This window comes from Cupressus sempervirens, chromosome 1, assembly GCF_028749045.1.
Source record: "Cupressus sempervirens isolate cs-2001-9-10 chromosome 1, ASM2874904v1, whole genome shotgun sequence".
Taxonomy (NCBI): Eukaryota; Viridiplantae; Streptophyta; class Pinopsida; order Cupressales; family Cupressaceae; genus Cupressus; species Cupressus sempervirens.
This window is the reverse complement of record NC_143118.1, coordinates 878,434,233-878,453,935: the sequence shown is the minus strand read 5'-3', so window position 1 is coordinate 878,453,935 and position 19,703 is coordinate 878,434,233. Positions and strand designations below refer to the sequence as shown.

General features: G+C 34.4%; 1 protein-coding gene across 2 annotated transcripts; it reads left to right on the top strand.

Annotated features, from left to right (window-relative positions):
• Positions 1-1,677: 1,677 nt before the first annotated feature.
• On the top strand, positions 1,678-18,559 carry LOC149580625 (ubiquitin-conjugating enzyme E2 34-like). 2 transcript variants are annotated; one of them, XM_089792490.1, is made up of 11 exons: positions 1,744-1,892; positions 4,132-4,205; positions 5,199-5,330; positions 6,733-6,787; positions 7,080-7,118; positions 7,463-7,526; positions 7,698-7,759; positions 7,886-7,925; positions 8,073-8,100; positions 8,318-8,409; positions 18,078-18,559. In XM_089792490.1, the coding sequence occupies exons 3-11, from the start codon at positions 5,274-5,276 to the stop codon at positions 18,364-18,366; spliced, it is 726 nt and encodes a 241-aa protein (XP_089648616.1). In that variant the 5' UTR covers positions 1,744-1,892; positions 4,132-4,205; positions 5,199-5,273; the 3' UTR covers positions 18,367-18,559. The 2 variants fall into 2 exon arrangements, with proteins under 2 accessions (XP_089648607.1, XP_089648616.1); XM_089792481.1 differs by lacking the exon at positions 4,132-4,205 and having other exon boundaries at positions 1,678-1,892.
• Positions 18,560-19,703: the final 1,144 nt, after the last annotated feature.

The window sequence follows — 19,703 nt, the reverse complement described above, 5'->3', positions numbered from 1 at the left end:
AGAAATAATTAAGAAATACTTGTTGAGTTGGATGAGTAAAAATAACTCTTGAATTTGGAAACTAAGAAATATGCTTAAGGACAATGTTAGGGAACTTGTTAGGATTGTTATATTGATGATTAAGTAAACTTAGCAAGAAAAAGGTGTTCAATTTTTTTTTTATCCACCAAATATAGTAGCTTTTAGCCTTGTCCGTATGGGTTCCTTGGCGGGGCATTGCATATGTCCACACAAGACAAGACAACACAAATCTTAGTATCACCCATAGAAGCCTGGTTATCCAAGCAATTATCACTTTCAGATGAAGAATCAATGTCTCCATACAATTGTCAGATGATGTTTGAAGCAATAAAATGGCTCTCTATATGCTTTATATGATATAAAATATCCTTAGAAATAGTAAGAAATATTAGTCCATAGACAATGTCATCACTATTCAACCATGCAAATTTTTGTTTATAATCACTTGACTCAGAATCGTGTCCAAGGAGAGAGGATAATAGAACTTGCTCAAGTTAATGATTCTCTATCCCCTTTTTTCCAAGACATATAGTTTTTTGAGGTTAGCTTGACAAGGTGAAAATAAATACTAGACATCATTGATCTCCCCCAAAAATGAACTTTATCTCAATTCATGATTACAAAATGAAACACAATAACAACCCCCAATCTAATTTTTTATATATATTCTAATATAGTTCTGATCTACAATGCTTGTAAATAAAATTAATTCTTCTTCTTCTAGCTCTCTAAGCTCTGATACCATGTAGAAGTTGCCAAAACCAACTTCATAGAGTCCAAGAATCACCTACATGCAAAATAACTCATCACAAGAAATAATAGAGCAAAAGACAAGAAGATGGTTATGGAAATATGAAAGATTTATTTCTTAGAGAATGAAATAGATATAAAATACAAAGGATCAATCCTTACAAAAGGAGATCATGCAACCCTAAAGGAAAAACATATAATAATCAAAACGAGTATTAAATATGAACAATGCATAAAGTGAAATCTCAAGAAGGCGTAAAAGGTAACTTAGTAAAACAATTAAGTTAAACCTTTTACTCTAACACAAATCCTATTAATTCTAATCTTAATCCCAACCTAACCATAATCCTAACCTATAGTTTAACTAGTAACTAAATCTTAAGCAAGGGCTCTATGAGGGGGATTTAAGCTCCATTTTTGAAAAAGAGGATGATCTTATGAATACTTATTTTTTTCTATGTAATTATTTGGAATGCTTTTTGCCATTTGTCAAAATATTTTAATTTTAATTTTTTATGCTAAACTAGACCATATAATTCATGAGATGGCTAACTTAAAATATTCCACTTCTATTTTTGAGGAAGCCTCTTTCCATGGGACCCAACCTTACTAACTTCTTAATTCAGAATTAACCCCACTTTACTTGAAAGAATCACTTCTTAATTTACATCTTTGTGACCAATCAAATGTAAGCTTTTCAAGAAAATGTCTGTACAACTTTTCAAGAAACTTTTCAAATCACTTACTATGATTTATTTTCAGAAAGAAACATAAAACCAATATAAAAATATTAATCTTTATAATCTTCAATATATCCAATCCACCCACAAGTACCATTGCTAATCTTAACCCCAAACTAAGCCAACCTTAACCTCTAATTTAACTCAATTTATTCCCATATAATTCGACGACTTCAGTTTTGGCTTGGTGGAAAGCCTCAACATTTGTCGCGTTCCGAAGCAAAAGTCCAAAGCCCTGAAATACTTATTTATTACAACAAAATAAGTGAAATTACTCTTTTATATCGCTCTGAATAACGCGCATTGCCTGTTGGCGTTGAAATTTCAGGTCAATTTTCTTTTTCGGTCGGCGAAGGATTCAACCAGCAAGAGGACATTCTGGTGAGTTCTGTAAAATTTTCTCTGAAAAAAATGAGGTATTACAAGGTCAAAACGATCCTGAATAATTTTGTTTTCTCTATTAAACACAAATTCGTCATTAACTTTCCGAACAAGGTTTGTTTGCTGTATAGAGTTTGGAATTGGCCTCATTTAGGGTTTGATCGAGCTTCTTTTACGAACTTTGTACAATATGTGGAGGGTTTCGAGGGTTTATAAGCAATGGGCTTTGATATGTCAATGTAATTGATGACAAATTAACTTTCTTTCTTCTGTCGACGTTCGATCTGTTCATTGGAGGCATCAGTTTGGATGCGTGTGTGGTATGATCGGTCCTTAAAATCGGCCGTGAAAAATCTTCAGGGTTTGCATTGGCATCAATTTTTCTATTTGAGTGACAAATAGAAAAGTAGGATTTAGTTTTTGCATCGCGGAATGCCTTGTTTGGTGGTTTCGTGTACTCAGCAAGGGCTTTGATTTGTTTGCGTTTGACGTTCTCCTGGCTCTGTGAGGAATTTAAAGATTTATTCCGTTGTCAAATTCATTGTGTCTGGATTGAATTTGCTATTTCGAAACTGAAAAATCTAGTCACTTATGTTATACATGGTTGCACTTTGAGTGGCACCCCCCGGCTGGAGTGTAAGTGTATTTCATTTGCTGGATTTATGTCAGGGAATTATAACAAACCAAGAATATAGAATAGTTGAAATTGAATAATTTGTGCTTTGTTCGCACGTTTGGGTTCCTTTTATTTACGAGTTATAAATAACACAGTGTGTGCTCATATTTGATCAATTTGATTTTTGTTTTTGACGTTACAATATGTATTTTGACTGATATATTGTTTGTTTTGATTGATGTGCTGGGTGGAATGTCTGAACGTCTGTGAAAAGAAACTGGAATGGGTTTCTGCTTTTATAGTTTATTCTCGTAGAGGTGCTTGGATTTATTTTTCTTGAGATAAACTTTGGCCAGTGTGATAGGGTGATAATATCTTGGAGTTTTTACATCTTGAAATTTGAGAATATTTAGGGGTGAATAAAGACGATTTCTTATGCTAGATCTATTTAGGAAAGCAAATTGGGTGCATCCAATGTCAGTGTCAAACATCTTATAAAGAGTCATTTGAGTAATAACTCCTCATCAAAGTAGTCTTGATATAACTAAATAGTAAAAACATGTGTCCAATCCCTCAAAATTCTGATTAATATTTGTGTGAAAACTTTCATCTACCTAATAAAAACATGAGTTGGATGTAATTGGGCTATTAACATACTTCTATGAATTGCTGAACAAAACTAGATAAAAATTACATGTTTGAAAGGTCATGTCAATAGGGAAAAGGCTAGAGGGCAAATGGCCTAAAGTGGCAAACATTTTTAATGTTTCTACTGCCTACTAACAAATTATAAAAACGGCTTGTGACTTAAGTGGGTCTATTTGGCTTGCAAATATTACTAAAGTGGCAAACATTTTTAGTGTTTTTTACTGCCTACTAACAAATTATAAAAACGGCTTGTGACTTAAGTGGGTCTATTTGGCTTGCAAATATTACTAGTACAAATAAGGAAAATATCATTATAGTAATGCCACTCACTGAGGTCACCTTGAGCTGACTGAAATCTACAAGGGCCAAATTCGACAATATTTATATATTGTGTTCTGCTTGTATGTGTTTATTTTGAAAAAGAGAGTTGTATTAATTTGCCCTAGAGTTTAATTTGGACGTATTGATGGCATTAGCTCCTGAAACTTAAGTTTTCTGGGAGATAAAGACAATCTGTTTAGGGTAGATTTATTTGAAATCCAGTTTGAGATATTTTATATGATGACAATTTGCTTATTTTGAGGAGTATGTTTTGAATGTAAAAGTAGTTTTAGTTGGATTTGCATGAAGGAAAAAATCATAGAGATAGGCTATGTCTCATATTTATGGATGTGAATTGTAGAAATTCACATCCACTGAATGCCTCATAGATCAAATGAGCAATGAATGGAATTCATTATTCATTGTTTATGTATTGGGGATTAGAATTGAATAAAGTGTTTTTTACTTTTCACATTCATTTATTTTTCAATGGTCGATAAGTCTATCATGGTGTGGATAACTTTTTTCCCTTTTATAGTTTTTAACCATCTCCTTGATGTTGCATAATCATTTCCTACAGAATCTGAATTCTGTTATTTTGTCATATGTGGTCTTGATGGTATCAATCATTCTTACTTGTCATGTTCTTTGTAGGGCGAATTTAGTTGCTAATTGCTATGATTTACATTTTCTATAGAGGCCTGGATTTCTTCATAGCTTAGTGGACTGTAAGTATCATTATTTTTTTTATAGAGGCCTGGATTTCTTCATACTTTTAATTGCTTTTGCTAAGTTCGATTGTGCCAAGTTTGAGATTGTAAAATTTAATGAAACCAAATTAGAAAATTGCTATCTAATTTTTCATGTGTACTTAAAGGTAGTGGGTTGTCTCTAATATCATTGCCATCATTTTTCCCAATTCATTTTCTGTATAGAATTAATTTTGTGAGTCATATGCATCATGTAATCTCAAAGTTATGAAGATGCAGTGTAATCATGATTATCATCGTTTATCCCACTCTGTATTCTGTATGGGATTGATTTGTTAATTTTGTAATTAGCACTTTAATTAGACTTTAATAATCTTTTTATTAGGGGACTGGTTCTTCATCTTGACAACTTATTTGGACATCTATTGATCTTTAGAATGAGTTTGAGAGTCCCAGTTTTCAGACGTATTAAGAATAATTTTGAAAATTGCTTCTTGAAAGATGACAACTTATTTGGACATCTATTGATCTTTAAAATGAGTCTGAGAGTCCCAGTTTTCAGATGTATTAAGAATAATTTTGAAAATTGCTTCTTGAACTGTTAGGGTGGGTTAGGTGTTCTCAAAGCTAGCAGTTTTCCATGCAATTATCATAGTTGTTACTTATCATGATTCATTTTCTGTATAGAACTTTGTGTCTCTGTCATAGGTGGTCTGCGTGGATTGTATCATTTTAGTAGAGGATGGTTTTCTTCATATTGTTCATTACTCTGGTAGTTTCTGGACATTTTAATTTGTTAGTCCCAATATTGATTCAAAGTTGCCTGCAAATGAATTTAGCAATATATTTTCCAGCTTTTCATGCATCATGAAAGTATGCTAGTTTATCTGGAACTGCTAGAGCTTGCAATTATAGTCTGTATGATCATCTGTGCAAATGAGATTTCATAATCTGTTCTAAATGGATGAATTTTGCCAAATGAATTAAGATCTTCATGATTGTGGTCTGCAGAAGGTATTTTCAACCAGGTCGTAGTGACAGTCTGGCTTCTGGAGGATCTGTGGGTAGCCTGTGAGCATTTATCTGATGGCAGAAGCAGCCTGTGTTAAACGTCTTCAGAAGGAATTTCGAGCTCTTTGCAAGGTATGATTTCATTTGAGAGTAAGCGAAATTTTTAATTGCTAGATTATAATTGACTTTAAGAAAGTGCTTCATGTGTTGCCATTCTTCTGGTCCTAAATGAATAAAAAGAAAATAATGAATATTTTTCATTACCGTCTTAAGGTAGATCCAACAATCACAAATTCAATTGATGTTGTAAAATATAAGAAATTCTTAAAATTGTTGCTATAAAGGACATTGATGGGGCATAATTTGTTTTCTATCTACTACTGGGTAAATACAAAATCCTTTTAGATACAGTATTAAATTATTTCTTTCTACAAGTCCTCTACGCCCCATACAGTTGCTCTATGAAATATTAATAATTTTTAAAGATTTTAGATTTTCCCAGTTGTAGAATATCTAGTATAGTAATGTAATCCCTCTTGCTTTAGTGATTAGCCCTATACCTTCTTTTGTTGTTGGGTCTTGATTTGTCTAAGCCCAAGAGTGGAATGTACGAATGTATTTCTCTTGCCTTAGTTATCAGCCATATGCCCTCTTTGTAGTGGGGTCTTTGGCTTGATTTGTCTAGCCCCAAGTGTGGAATGTATCCCTCTTGCCTTAGCGATCAACCCAAGAGTGCAATGTATCCCTCTTGCCTTAGTGATCAACCCCAAGAGTGCAATGTATCCTGCTTGCTTTAGTGATTAGCCCTATGCCCTCTTATCTTCCCGGTCTTCCCTCCAATTGTGATGAGGTAATGTGATTAGATATTATCCATTAGCTGTTATAAGTTTATTATATCAGTTTTGAGTGAGTTGATCTTATATATAATAATAGTTATTAACATATTAGTGAGTTTTCTGACAGTAATCTTGATTTTTAATTTATTTATAGTCCTACTATATTCTGATAAGCCACTGTGCACTGGATATATCTGCTATTTAGGTGGCCTCTGTGTAATGTTTAACTTGACATTTAGAGTCTTATCCAAGTTTTCTTCAAAGATTAGCTTTTTTATTGTAGTAAAAGTCAAGATTGCAAATATTAATTGGAATTATGTAACATATATTAACATTGAACAGGATTCTAGACTATTTAGATTACAAAGGAAACTGTGAGCCAGGGAATCAGCATGATAATAAAATTAAATGAAGACTCCAACCATTAAACTATAAGTTGTGGGTCTTTATAGTGAATGATTTGAGTTGCTATATCGTTAGGGTTCATGCTGAAAAAAGCTCAAATTTGTTTTGCAAAGAAGCTGGAGTATATGGGAGCAAGCAACTGTTGCACAAACTTTTTATGCTTTTCTTCTTTGGGTGGATTGCATATGGAGATGGATTTTTTAGCTTAATACTGTAGTTTTGAACATGTTTTATAATTAGTTTTAAAATTTTCTGTTGGCTTGTTATCACTTACATGTCCATTGTACATGCAGGAACCAGTTCCCAATGTGTTAGCTCGTCCTTCTTCCACTGACATTTTAGAATGGCGTAAGTATCACCTATGTTTTCAATTTGCTCCTGGGCCATGCTTAGCTGTTTGGTGATAAATGGCTACAACTATGGAATGAACTGAATGTCTGCTCATGCAAGTTTTGAAGTACATTGATGTTACATTTTTATCTTACAATTCTCTTTTTCTTGTTTGGATTTGATTTTAAAAATTATTTTATTATGCCTTGTAAAGGTTTTCTGGTTTCCCATACAAATGAACTACAGATTTTCTTAGTTCGTTGTATTAGAATCTCTTTTTTCAAATGCTGGCCGTGTGTAAAATGTGCAGATTATGTATTAGAAGGAAGCGAAGGCACACCATTTGCAGGTGAGCTCACAGTTTTACCACAATTATCTTCAACTGTGTCTGTATAAAATCTTCAATTATATGTCTAATGTGGTTTTGGGAAGACAATGTGGGATTGACACATGGGTTTTGTTCTGCTCAAATTTCTCTATTTGTGTATCGCAATTAGTGTTTGCCTGACAACATGCACCTGTTGATTGTTCATGCACTCTTTTTGTGGGCTTATTTTAGATGGCTTATACTCTCTTGTTGCTTGGCCCTATTGTAGACATTTATTGCCCCAGATATTGAACATTATTTAGCAAAGATATTTAATATTTATCATATTCCTTACGGCATACATGGTTCACTTTAAATTTGATCAGGAGGAGTATATTATGGCAAACTTAAATTTCCACCTGAGTACCCATATAAGCCTCCAGGCATCAGGTATCTTTCTTATCTTCTCCTATGAAATGTGACATCCTTGTACATGAAATTTAGTTGTTGACGAATGTAATTTAATAACAGTTGATTCCTTTTTTCAAGTTTTTTGAATTCACAAAAATTCATAATAAATTGATTCATTAATTACAATGTTTCTGTTCACCTCCCTTGCAGCATGATTACACCAAGTGGGCGCTTTGCTACTCAAAAGAGGATATGCATGTCTATGAGTGATTGTAAGTTTTTATAATGGTTTTCTGCATGATACAATTTGTTACAAACTTTTCTTATTCTTATGCTTTCTGGAATGTTACTAATTTATTTGGGAATTTTATTATTGTCTTTACATGTGTATTGTCCAGTTCATCCAGAAACATGGAATCCCATGTGGTCTGTCTCAAGGTATATATGAATTTTGATTCAATATTATTAAATGATTATGTTCACATGAATTTTGTACGTGTCTGATTTGGGGAATCAAGTACAGTTCATTTCTGTGCCAATACTGTGATTAACTCATTATTGTTTACTGTGAACACATGGGTGCAGCATTTTAACAGGACTTCTTTCCTTCATGGTAAGTTTAACTTGGTTTTTTAATTTGCATGGTATTTCTGCTCCTACTTTGGAGTTCGTAGGCATGTGCCTTAAATATTGTGAATCCTTAATATTGTTTTGAGTGTATTGAGAAAATATAATCTTCTGAAAATGGATGTCAACACCAAAATGCAAACTTTATTGTCTTGCATGATGGGATAATTATGCATAAATCATAAATGCTTGTACCTTTACAGATGGACAATAGCCCAACAACTGGTAGTGTCTCATCAACAGTGGAAGAAAAGAAAAGACTAGCAAAGTCTTCTCTTGCGTTTAACTGTAAAAAGTGAGTATTGTAGTACAAACTCTGTTTTTGTGCATTTGGAATTTGTCTAAATAATATGTCTCTCATCCTTGATATGAACAGAACAGTTAAGCCTATTACATATCTAACTAATTATACAATTACTTTGGGTTGATATGAATTAAAAAATAGTTTTGCAAGTGAACCTAATTATATTTCAATTCCAATTTTGGTTAATTGGGGGTTCTATCCTGGGGCTTTAGCCTATTGATCATGCAAACAGTAAATAGCTCAACGAGGGATAAAGATGGCCTGCATATACCTATGCATGGGTGAAACAGGCCAAAAATGGAAGCTAAAGCAAAATAGCTAAAAAAACACCCAGCTAGCCAAAAATGGAAGCTTAAGCGAAATAGAATAAAAACAATGAACCAGAAAAAAATTGAATTAACCAGACCTCAAGGGAGTCTGGAAATTCCTTATCAGTCAACAAATGCAGCTGCAACATCTCCTGTCACCTGATTGAATCGGTGAACAAGTGCTGCTGCAACCTCTCCTGTCACCTGATTGAAAGATTTGGCAGATAACTCCAATTGCCAGAACTACAATAGTTTTCAATTTCATGTTACCCCTATTTGTGATTTTTCAGTTCAAACAAATTATACACTGTGAATCGGTTTGAACCTGTTTAGATGCTCTGTTTAATTTCCTCCAGAGGGACATGCTAAGGAAGATGTACTTGAGACCACCAATAGACCCTTGTAATGGGATATCAGGAGATGTCTCTTGACTGTGCTCAAGCATTAAACCATGGCAGAATTTAGTTAAGAGTTCCAGTATCCTGAGCCAGATTCGTTATCTTGGCTTCTATTACTTGTATATCCATCATCTACTGATGCCAACACCCGAAATGCCTACCATGATTGCTTAATCTTCTCCTAGCACTGCTGCTTCTGTGACAGTTTCAGGTGCAAGGAGAAGAATTTCATCAGCCACAATTACCCAAATTTTTATGTACATCAGATTTGGGCAATGGAAAATCTGACATATTCTATGATCATAGATGTAAGAATTTGGTATTGATACCATGTAAGAATCTGCCTCAAGCTTTTGTATTATGTAAGAATTTGCCTACGGTAATAATGAAATGCCAAGATATAGAAGCTCAAAAGATACCACAAGAGAGACAAGTTATGATCAAATGAGTGTTAAAACTAGAGTCCAGAAATCAATGAAGATAACTAGTAATAAGAAAGATATAAAACTGAAACAAAGACACCAAAAATATCTTGGGAAAACCCTTCGAGAATGAAGGGAAAACCCCAACCACACAACACAAATATATCTTTATTGATAATGAAAGTTCAAGTGTACAATATCCTTTGGTAGATGAGAATATATAGCAATAGGAGAGACTCTTCACATTATAACCGAAGGTCTCTTGAGATTCCCATAACTCCTATAATCAATAATAACTCTTCGAATATTCATGCCTCAATGCATGTGAATGACGTATTTCATTACAAATATTACAGTTTAAACATAAGTGTCCTTTTCAGCTGGACGTAACAATAACGGTAAGAACATTCATATTTCTAGAGATAAAGATCTCTATCGCAGCTACCATCTTCAACACTCCCTCTTAGCCATAGAGAGATCTTTAGCTGAACAATCATGCAAGATTGCAACCAAAATGTTAATGATGAAATCTCATCCCATATATCCTATAAGATTCATGAAAACCTATAACAATCAATTACATTCATGGAATCACTCAACATGAAACTTTGTAACAATTAATCACATTCATGGAATCTCTCAACATGACATCCAACTCCCATCACGAAATCTCTCAACATGATGACATCATGGACTCTCTCAACATGATGTTCATGGACTCTCTTAACGTGATGACATCATGGACTCTCTCAACATGATGTTCACTATCGCATAGTGTAAGAGTTATCATAGCTGATCTTACAATCTTATTGTTGATTTCACACTTAAAAATCATAATTGAAACCCTTTTCCAACACAAGTCTCAAAAATCTACTATACCAGAGCATGTAAAAAAAAACAAGAGTTTTAATGAGAATTCTCTCTCAATTAGGAACAACTCCCTCTCATCATAACTGATTCCAATTGATTTTAGACATGTCATGCAACCTCCCTCTGAAGTTGAACAGTCTCTCTTTCTAAATGAAAGCAACATCCTCTTATTGCTTTTATGGCTGTCATAATGTAATAAATGGAGATTAATAACATCAATTCATAATAGAAGTCAATAATCAGTATGGAATAGCAATGTAATCAAAACAATGATAAATCCTAGATACTGCTAAATTGCTTAATAAAAACTTATCTGTCATAATCTTTGTTACAGACTTCAATGGCTTCTACACTGAGAAACCAACAACATATTAAAAAGATAGCAAAGAAAATACGATAGGAAAGATGACTGAAGATGACAAGCACACATAATTCTATCAAATACAAGACTCCAGTAAAATTTGATGGCTCCGATCATGACAGTAGTATTGTCTAATCTCAAAGAAACATGAAGTTAATAAACAAATTCCATTAACAATACTACCATTGACAGTCTTTGCAAGCTACAGACTGAACCAATTCAATACAGACTTTATTCACAACGGGGAATGAATAGATCACGAGATGATATCAAGGTTGCAGAGAGAATATGTGACAGGTGGCATAGCAGGAGGAACACATAACTGCAGCCTTTAATTATCCATTTCTGGAAGACATGTAGTAATGCAAAATAAAAAATAGCTTCTATGAGAATGCGATAATAGTGGTCATCCACAGGGAGAACAATGGCAAGTACACCTGAGCAGAATGACATGAAGCTAACCGCACAAAAATAGTAAAGCAGTTATTAAAATATATTTCCTCAAAGCAATACGGAGGAGAGATGAGCAAAACTAGCAGTGAGAAAAAGATAAAGTAGAGATGTGATTGCTTTAGCATATACGACAATCATTTCAGCGACATCACTGAAAATATGGTCACCTACAAAATCAATTTTCTCTGACTACAACCAGAACAATAGGCATAGTTTACGAAGGCATAGATAAATATACTTTCTACTTCCCCAAATCTAGAGGATTGTTCTACCAACACAATTTCAGTGACATGCCGAGATACATTGCCAACCCAAAGATTACAAGAGTTCTAAAGTTCCTCATGTTCCATTTTCTGAACTCCAAAAAAAAATGACCCTTTTCATCAAATTGAGGGCCTTTAATTTGCAAAAGATGTTCCCCATTTCACTCCCATGACACTCCTCTGGTCCCTTAAATTTCCAAACATGTTGAATCTCCCGTGACTTGGAAAGCTTTAATAAATCTATTGAAGAAAAGAAATGGAGATTTTAACCTTTACAAGCATCACCGCCACAACAAAGGCAAATGTTAGGAGAAATATACAAATAAAAATAATCGAAGCACACATTGAGCTTTATTGATCGATCGAAGAGAAAAACAATTTCATGCAATAGAACCGGTGCCCATAGAAAAAATGACAAGGCTCAAATATGCCAAGGATCAACTCCAACACAATGACGTGAAACATGCGATGAATCAATATTGACAAGAAAAAATATTATATATATCTTTCGAGTGGAACACAAAACTGAAAAAAAAATGCTTTTGATTAAACACAGATCCAATCATCACAAGACAATTTTCAAAGATTGATTTCCTTAAAATTGATATTAACTAGGCTTTGATAACATGTTAAAACTAGAGCCCATAAGTCAATGAAGATAACCAGCAATAAGAAAGATATAAAATTGAAACAAAGACACCAGAAATACCTTGGGAAAACCCTTCGAGAATGAAGGGAAAAACCCAGCGACACAATACAAATATATCTTTATTGATAATGAAAGTTCAAGTGTACAATATCCTTTGATAGATGAGAATATATAGCAATAGGAGAGACTCTTCACATTATAACCGAAGGTCTCTTGAGATTCCCTTAACTCCAATGATTAATAATAACTCTTCGAATATTCACGCCTCAATGCATGTGAATCACACATGTCATTACGAATATTACAGTTTAAACATAAGTGTCCTTTTCGGCTGAACGTAACAATAATGGTAATAATGTTCATATTTCAAGAGATAAAGATCTCTATCACAGCTACCATCTTCAACAATGAGAATGGATTAATCAGATAATTGGATGAATACATCGTAGAAGTGCCTTGTATATAAAGACAATCAAGATGACTAGGAGTCATGCAAAGAGATAAAGAACAACTAAGCACATGTCCACAAGAGTGGATTATCCTCCATTGTGCATGAATGTATGTGCAACAATGTAAGGATAAGAATACAAAGGTGTATCTCATAAAGAGATGTAGTAGACAACATGTGCTCAATTGGAGTGCAAACTACGATGTTATCTACATGACAACTCATATGAAATGCAAACTCCTAGTTGTTTACATGATAACTAATATGAAAATGCATTAACCTAAGTGAACTTAAGTAAAGTGTAAATAGTAAATACTTATTTACACCAACACCCCTCCTTAAGTGCAACTTGGGGGAATGCACTTAAGCTCACAAAAGCTAGATAATAATGCAAGAAGGGTCCCGGCTACTAGGCCATGTAAGGTACCCATGTATAAGATGCAAGTGCAAAAGATAAATGCAATGCATTCTCTCATAAGGTGGAGAAAGAGGGAAAACCACATGGGAAAAACCCCCTTCCAAAAAGAGAGATGAGTACAATAAAAAAAACGAGAGAGAAGAAGACCTCATGTGAGGAAAGAATCCCCCCCATAAGAGAGTAGACGATGTAGTCTCCCCCCAATGTAGAGTGTACACCAATGGTAGATGCTTGAGACTTGATGTAGAAACTATGCCATGAGTGTAGAACGATATTCCTCCCCTTAGGAAGAAACAAAACCAAAGGTGTATCAATGAATCCTCCCCCATTTGTAGGAAGAAACCTCAAAATGTATGAAATCTCTGAAACTTGCTCAAGTGTCCCCATGTCAATACTGAAAATTGCCTCCTCCAAATCATGTGTACTATGCCACTTTGCTAAAAAAGACAAGTCAAGATCAACTGAGTATGAATGTAGAACATGAATCAAAGACTCAAGCGTCTCCTTTGAAGAGAAAGTGACCTCCAACTGCTATATCAAAGTATCCACCATCATGTCAACCTCGAAAGAATGATCAAGTAGAGAATGAAGATGAGGGTAAGAGTGTTCCCTCGCAACAACTGAAGGAGGATCATCTTCACCAAAGAGAAGATGAATGCCATCAATAGTGTTTCCCAAATCTGCAATGTAAGACTCCACAAACAAACTAGATATGTCTGTCAAGTAGTCATCCCATGGAACCGAGTCTGGAAGACAATGAATATCCTGTTGCATTGAATCACCTGAATCCATAGCTATGTGAATACAAGAATCATTAGGAACAGTAGTAGATGTCATACCAATAGGAGTAGAATCAATGGATGGCTCAAGAATTTGATCACATGTGAGAACACCCAAGTTCAAGTAGCCAAAACCCTCAAACTCTAAGTCAACACTGGAAGTGTGATCAAAATTTGTTAAAGAATTTGCTGAGAAATCACTGTCATTATCATGAGAAAAGTCAGAGAAGTAGTATAGCCGAGATGTATGATCAACCACCCCTATATCAATGATTTGTCTAGTCTTCAAGTCTAATAAAAATTGAATCTAGTGTGAATTCCACAATCCTTCTATCTCCATAAGTGAGGTGATAGATGGAAAGAAGATTATGACTTAGGTGAGGTACGAACAACACATCTTTGAAGTATTGTCCCCTTTATCAATAGTGCCTTTCCCAATAACATTCATGTAATTATAATTTCCCATTAAGATAGGTGGATTATGACAATGATCAAATGATTGAAACATAGATTGTGAAGATGCTATATGATGAGAAGCCCTTGAATCTAGAAGCCATCTCCCAGAATCTTAACTTGAAGTAGCTACTAAGGCTCGACCTTTTCCAATGTGATCCTTTCCCTCATCAAAATCAAAATGAAGAAGAGGATGAAGTAGTCATTCTTGATGGTAGACCAATTGGATTCTTCTTAAAAAGATTCTTGGGTTCATCTATCTCCTTATAACAATGATGTTCTTCACGTCTATTCTTCTTGCAATATGCACAAGTAAGCAACTCCTTGGATGATTTTCCCTTATTGTTGGAGTTGTCTTGTGGTGAGGAGGTTGAGTGTTCTTTCTCTTGTTGTGAATTTTGTTGCTATGATTTTTGCTTCTTGCTAGACCTTTTTCCTTTCCCTTTACTAACCACCAATGCTTTGGACTATGAAGACTTGCGAATCCCCATGCTCATCAAGTTTGATTGTTCTACCATCAACATCTCTATGAAGGAATCAAATGAAGGCATGGTGTAGGAAGAACCTAAGATCAACTTGTGAGTGTCGAAGCTTGAAACAAACGATGCATACTCTGGAGGAAGTTTTCTCATCAAATTATAGATCAATTTTTCATCCTCTATGGTAATTCCACAATCCTTAACCATTGACCTTAGCTCATGTGCCTTGGTGATATAGTCTTGAATTGTGTCAAACTCCTTAGGATCTAATGACATGAGATTTTCATCAAGTTCAAAACCCCTAGCTTTGTCTACTTTTGCATACAAGCTAGCAAACTTATCCCATGCTTCTTTTACTGTTTTACAATTATCAATATGGAAGATAAGATCTTTATCTACATCCTTCCTCAAAGTACCAATAGCAACCTTATTGTTATGATTCCATTCATTTGGTTTATTAGGACTAGATGGTGCAACCATGGTTCCATCAATATAATGAATTAAACCTTTTTCCATCATTCGACTCCATGCTCTAACTTTCCATGTAGCATAATTATGTGGAGTTAATATTGTAAACCTAGGAGAACCCATGATGCAAAATGAAAGAACACAAGAGAGAGAAGGGCAAACACTCAAGACACCCCCTCAAAATGGATGATTTTTGCACTTTATACTTAGTGCATGTACAATTGCCACTTGTCAAAATAACCAAATTGGACTTCTAATTTTGATGTTTACAACAACAAATATGAAGTTATATATGACTCAACAAGAAAAGACACAAGAACTCTCAAGGATCTAATTAGTTACAAGTGCCAAAAAAAGCCAAAAAATGACCATTTACCGAAAGTGATATGTCCACTCAAAATTCCTTCAAACTGATACCAGATCTGGAAAGTAGACAAAAAAACTATACACTTCAAAAAAATAACACTTGAATATGTGTCCATATGAGTCTGAACGAAGCCTTTGAAGTTGCAAAAATTGAGATATGCGATTTTCAGAAAAATTCAGGAACAAAGATTACAAACAACCTACAACGTGTAGATCATGAAATTCTACTCCAAAAAGAAAAAAAAAATCGTTAAAAAAAAGGAGTCTGTATGAGGGAGATATCGTTGTTTGAAAATCACCTTTGTAATTATTTTTTCTGAATTGCTGCTGTCTCATCTCCAAAAATCAAACGACTCTAGATTTTGCCTTAGATGTCCGATTTTGATGAAATAAAAGTCGATTTAGGGGTTTTGTGACCTTCTGAATGTGATGCCAACATCTGATTTGTGCTAGCGAGCTCCAATCTTGACCTGCAATTTTTTTCTCACTCCAATGGCTATGCAATGAACGCTCCTTTGGCTTTGATACCATGTAAGAATCTGCCTTAAGCTTTCATACCATGTAAGAATTTGCCTAAGGTAAGAATGAAATGCCAAGATCTAGAAGCTCAAGAGATAGCACAAGAGAGACAAGATATGATCAAATGAGAATGGATTAATCAGATAATTGGATGAATACATCATAGAAGTGCAATCAAGATGACTAGGAGTCATGCAAAGAGATAAGCAACAACTAAGCACATGTCCACTAAGAGTGGATTATCCTCCATTGTGCATGAATGTATGTGCAACAATGCGAGGATAAGAATACAAAGGTGTATCTCATAAAGAGATGTAGTAGGCAACATGTGCTCAATTGGAGTGCAAACTACTCTGTTATCTACATGACAACTCATATGAATATGCAAAACTCCTAGGTGTCTACATGATAACTAATATGAAAATGCATTAACCTAAGTAAACTTAAGTATAGTATAAGTAGTAAATACTTATTTACACCAACAATAGACATGGCATTGGGGTGAGGGTCATGGCTACATCCTACAGTCTAATGAGTTGCAAATTCAACTACAAGGGAAACCCAAACATCAGAGCCACATGGCTTCAAGCAGCATCCTACAACAGATCAATCATCTCACCAAACTCACCAGGGTATCATAGAATAGGAAGAAACCACTCATTATTCTCCATCCCCGCATGCAGCAGCGAAGAACATGGCCAGCAATATTTTGCAGCTGGTGGGACATAAACTTATACAACTCTTGAAAGTATTGTAATAATATCATATAATATATTATTATAACTATTTGAGGGTGCCAAATATCTGAACATTCAATAAAGGAGGCTAATTGATCAAAATGATGTCGTGAAAACCTTGCCAATCCCAATATTTCTCCCTTATCTAGCAAGCAGATCTGCAACCTTTGTTCTGGTTGCAATAATTTTGAGAGAAGGAAATAAATTATAAAATCAAAGCTTTTGTATATTAAGTAAGCTTCTTCGTACAAGCTATGAAGTTTACAGTTAGGATGCTTCCCCTTATGAAGACTATTAATAAGTGAATTATCTACTACAGCAAAAATATGTTTGCACCCTTCCATTTGTGCAGGAGACAACCCCACTGTTATGGCCTCGTAGTCACCTTCATTATCACTTATTTAGTCCAGGAGAAGCATTGCACGTTTGATCAGAATCCCACTGGAATACCAAATGATTAAAGCAACTTCAGCCGAACCGGGGTTGCCTTGTGAAGACCCTTCAAATTCAAGCTTCTACTGGTCATTTGGGGATGTTTCTACCTGTTTCTCTACCATGCTTCTTATTGACTAGGAGCCCACTAAGAGGTGGAATTATTTGAATATTCCACTAACCCAAAATCAGAATCACTTTTATGAGACAGGGAGGGAGAAACTTGCAGAATGTATTGCTTCACAAACTTGTACTCATTTTTATATCCAACAAATAGAATATTGACAACAAAGCAAAGGAGGATGCATCTCCTCTAACATAGCACACAACTTATCTTAGTGGATGCAAGGGATTACAAGCCATCTAGAATTTATGACGACAAGATAATCTGCTCTCATCACCTTTTCTTAAATTCTAACCTATAAACATTAACTTTGGAGCTGAAGAAGTCTTGGTTCTCTCCTAAAACCTTCAATACTGGAAACAGGCTCAAACTAGAAGCTTGCCAGATCTCATTTTCAATATTGCCAAACACCTCCTGATTCCATTTATTTTTTGCTGCTGAGTTGAATCCATCAGCTTTATCCGTAAAAGCCTTATGATGTTCATTATCAAAAAGCTGACACAACTGTTTGAAATAAAAGAGGTATCTGTTCGTATCTGTTCCAGCAAGGCTTGCAGCCTCCTCTGCACTATAACATTCTCTACAGTGGATCACACATTTTTGAAAACCACTTAATTAGGTACCAAGTTCATAAAATAACTTCTAGTAAATGGATAAAATATATATATTTGTTTATGAGACTGATTGTAATCAAATTGTCAACTTCACGCAGTGCTACATTCCGTAAGATTTTTCCAGAGTATGTGGAGAAGTACTCGGAACAACTAAATGCAGAAAAAATGGAAGCTGAACTTGCATCAAAGAAAGAAGATGCAAGACCTTCCGTTATTGTTCAGGAGCGATCTCAAGCAATTCAACCAAACAGAAAAGAGACAGAAATCAAAGGGCCAAAGCAGAGAGGATTGAGGAAGTTTCCAATGTGGCTTTTAGTACTTCTTATGGCAGTTTTTGGTAGTGTAATGGCATTGCCATTGCTCAGTCTTGACCTGGCTAATATATAGTAGTCTCTGTTTTTTGCTATAACCTCTAATGGTATTTCAGAGATAAAATTTACTGTGACGGATGTCTCAATCTGCTTTTGTAATCTTAGAAACTGTACAAAAATCTTTGGAACATGTGATTGGTTTTGTTTTAAATGATTATCATGTGGTCTTATAACATCTAATAGAATTCAAGGGAGATAATTTATCCTGAGAGATGTCTTTGAGCCTGCATTTGTAATTCTAGAAACTGTACAAAAATCACAGCAATATGTGAAAGCTTTTGTCATTGGTTCGGTTGATTATTATTTTTGCTTTGATTGTAGATTTCTATTGGCCAAGGAAAACACACCAAGTATTTATAATGTAATGTTACAAGTAACATTTAATCTGTTGGGAAAACATCATGTCAAAGACTTATTTCTATGCTTTGCCAAAAAGCAAATTCTTTGATGGATTTATAAGACTAATCTTAATGACGGAGTAATGTAGTCTACGAATTTGTTTGAGCAATGTGATTTTATAAAGTATGGAAGGAATGCTAGTAATTCGTTGTGATATTAGAATATGGTAAATTCGTATTTAGATATAGATGTTTGATACAAAGCATGAATTTGTATTTACCCTCAGGACATCTCTACATTATCCCATGTTTGGTCTTTCTCTAAAGTAACTCTATTGGTCAGATTGCTTTGCTTTGCTGATGAATTGTAGATTTATTTATTCAATAGGAAAAATGAACCCTAGATTCTTATATATTCAAAAGGTATGACCCCAATATAGAACCACATGATCTCATTTTCAATATTTTTACCCCTTGGATTTTAGACTCATATCCATTACCTAGCCTCCTCTTTTACTATACTTAAAATGGACAAGTAGGTATGACTCTTGCATGGCAGAGACATAAGATACTTGAGTGTTTACATATTTGTGAAGACATCTAATGCAATGAAACCACATAAATAATTACATATTAAAAAATTCATAGCTCAAAACCTGGGAGTTATAACTTGGAATGCTGAAGATGATAGACATTGCTTTTAAACAGGCATGACAATGAAATTTCACGTCTTCAAATTATTAGATACAAAAGCTATCAATGAAATGTAATTCTACCTTAACATGAAGGTTTCGGCGGTGCTTATTTGAGAATGTTTGATCTGACAATTAGCGAACTGTCATTATGAGGGAAATAATATTTAATGAGATCAAATGGTCAATATCTATTTACCATCCCGTGAATTTTATATAAACACGTGGCTAATATTGTGATAGATTTTGAGGTGCGATACATGCTCGTATTGTGGTAGATTTTGAGGTGTGATTTATACTTAGTAGAAAAGACAAGGAAAATA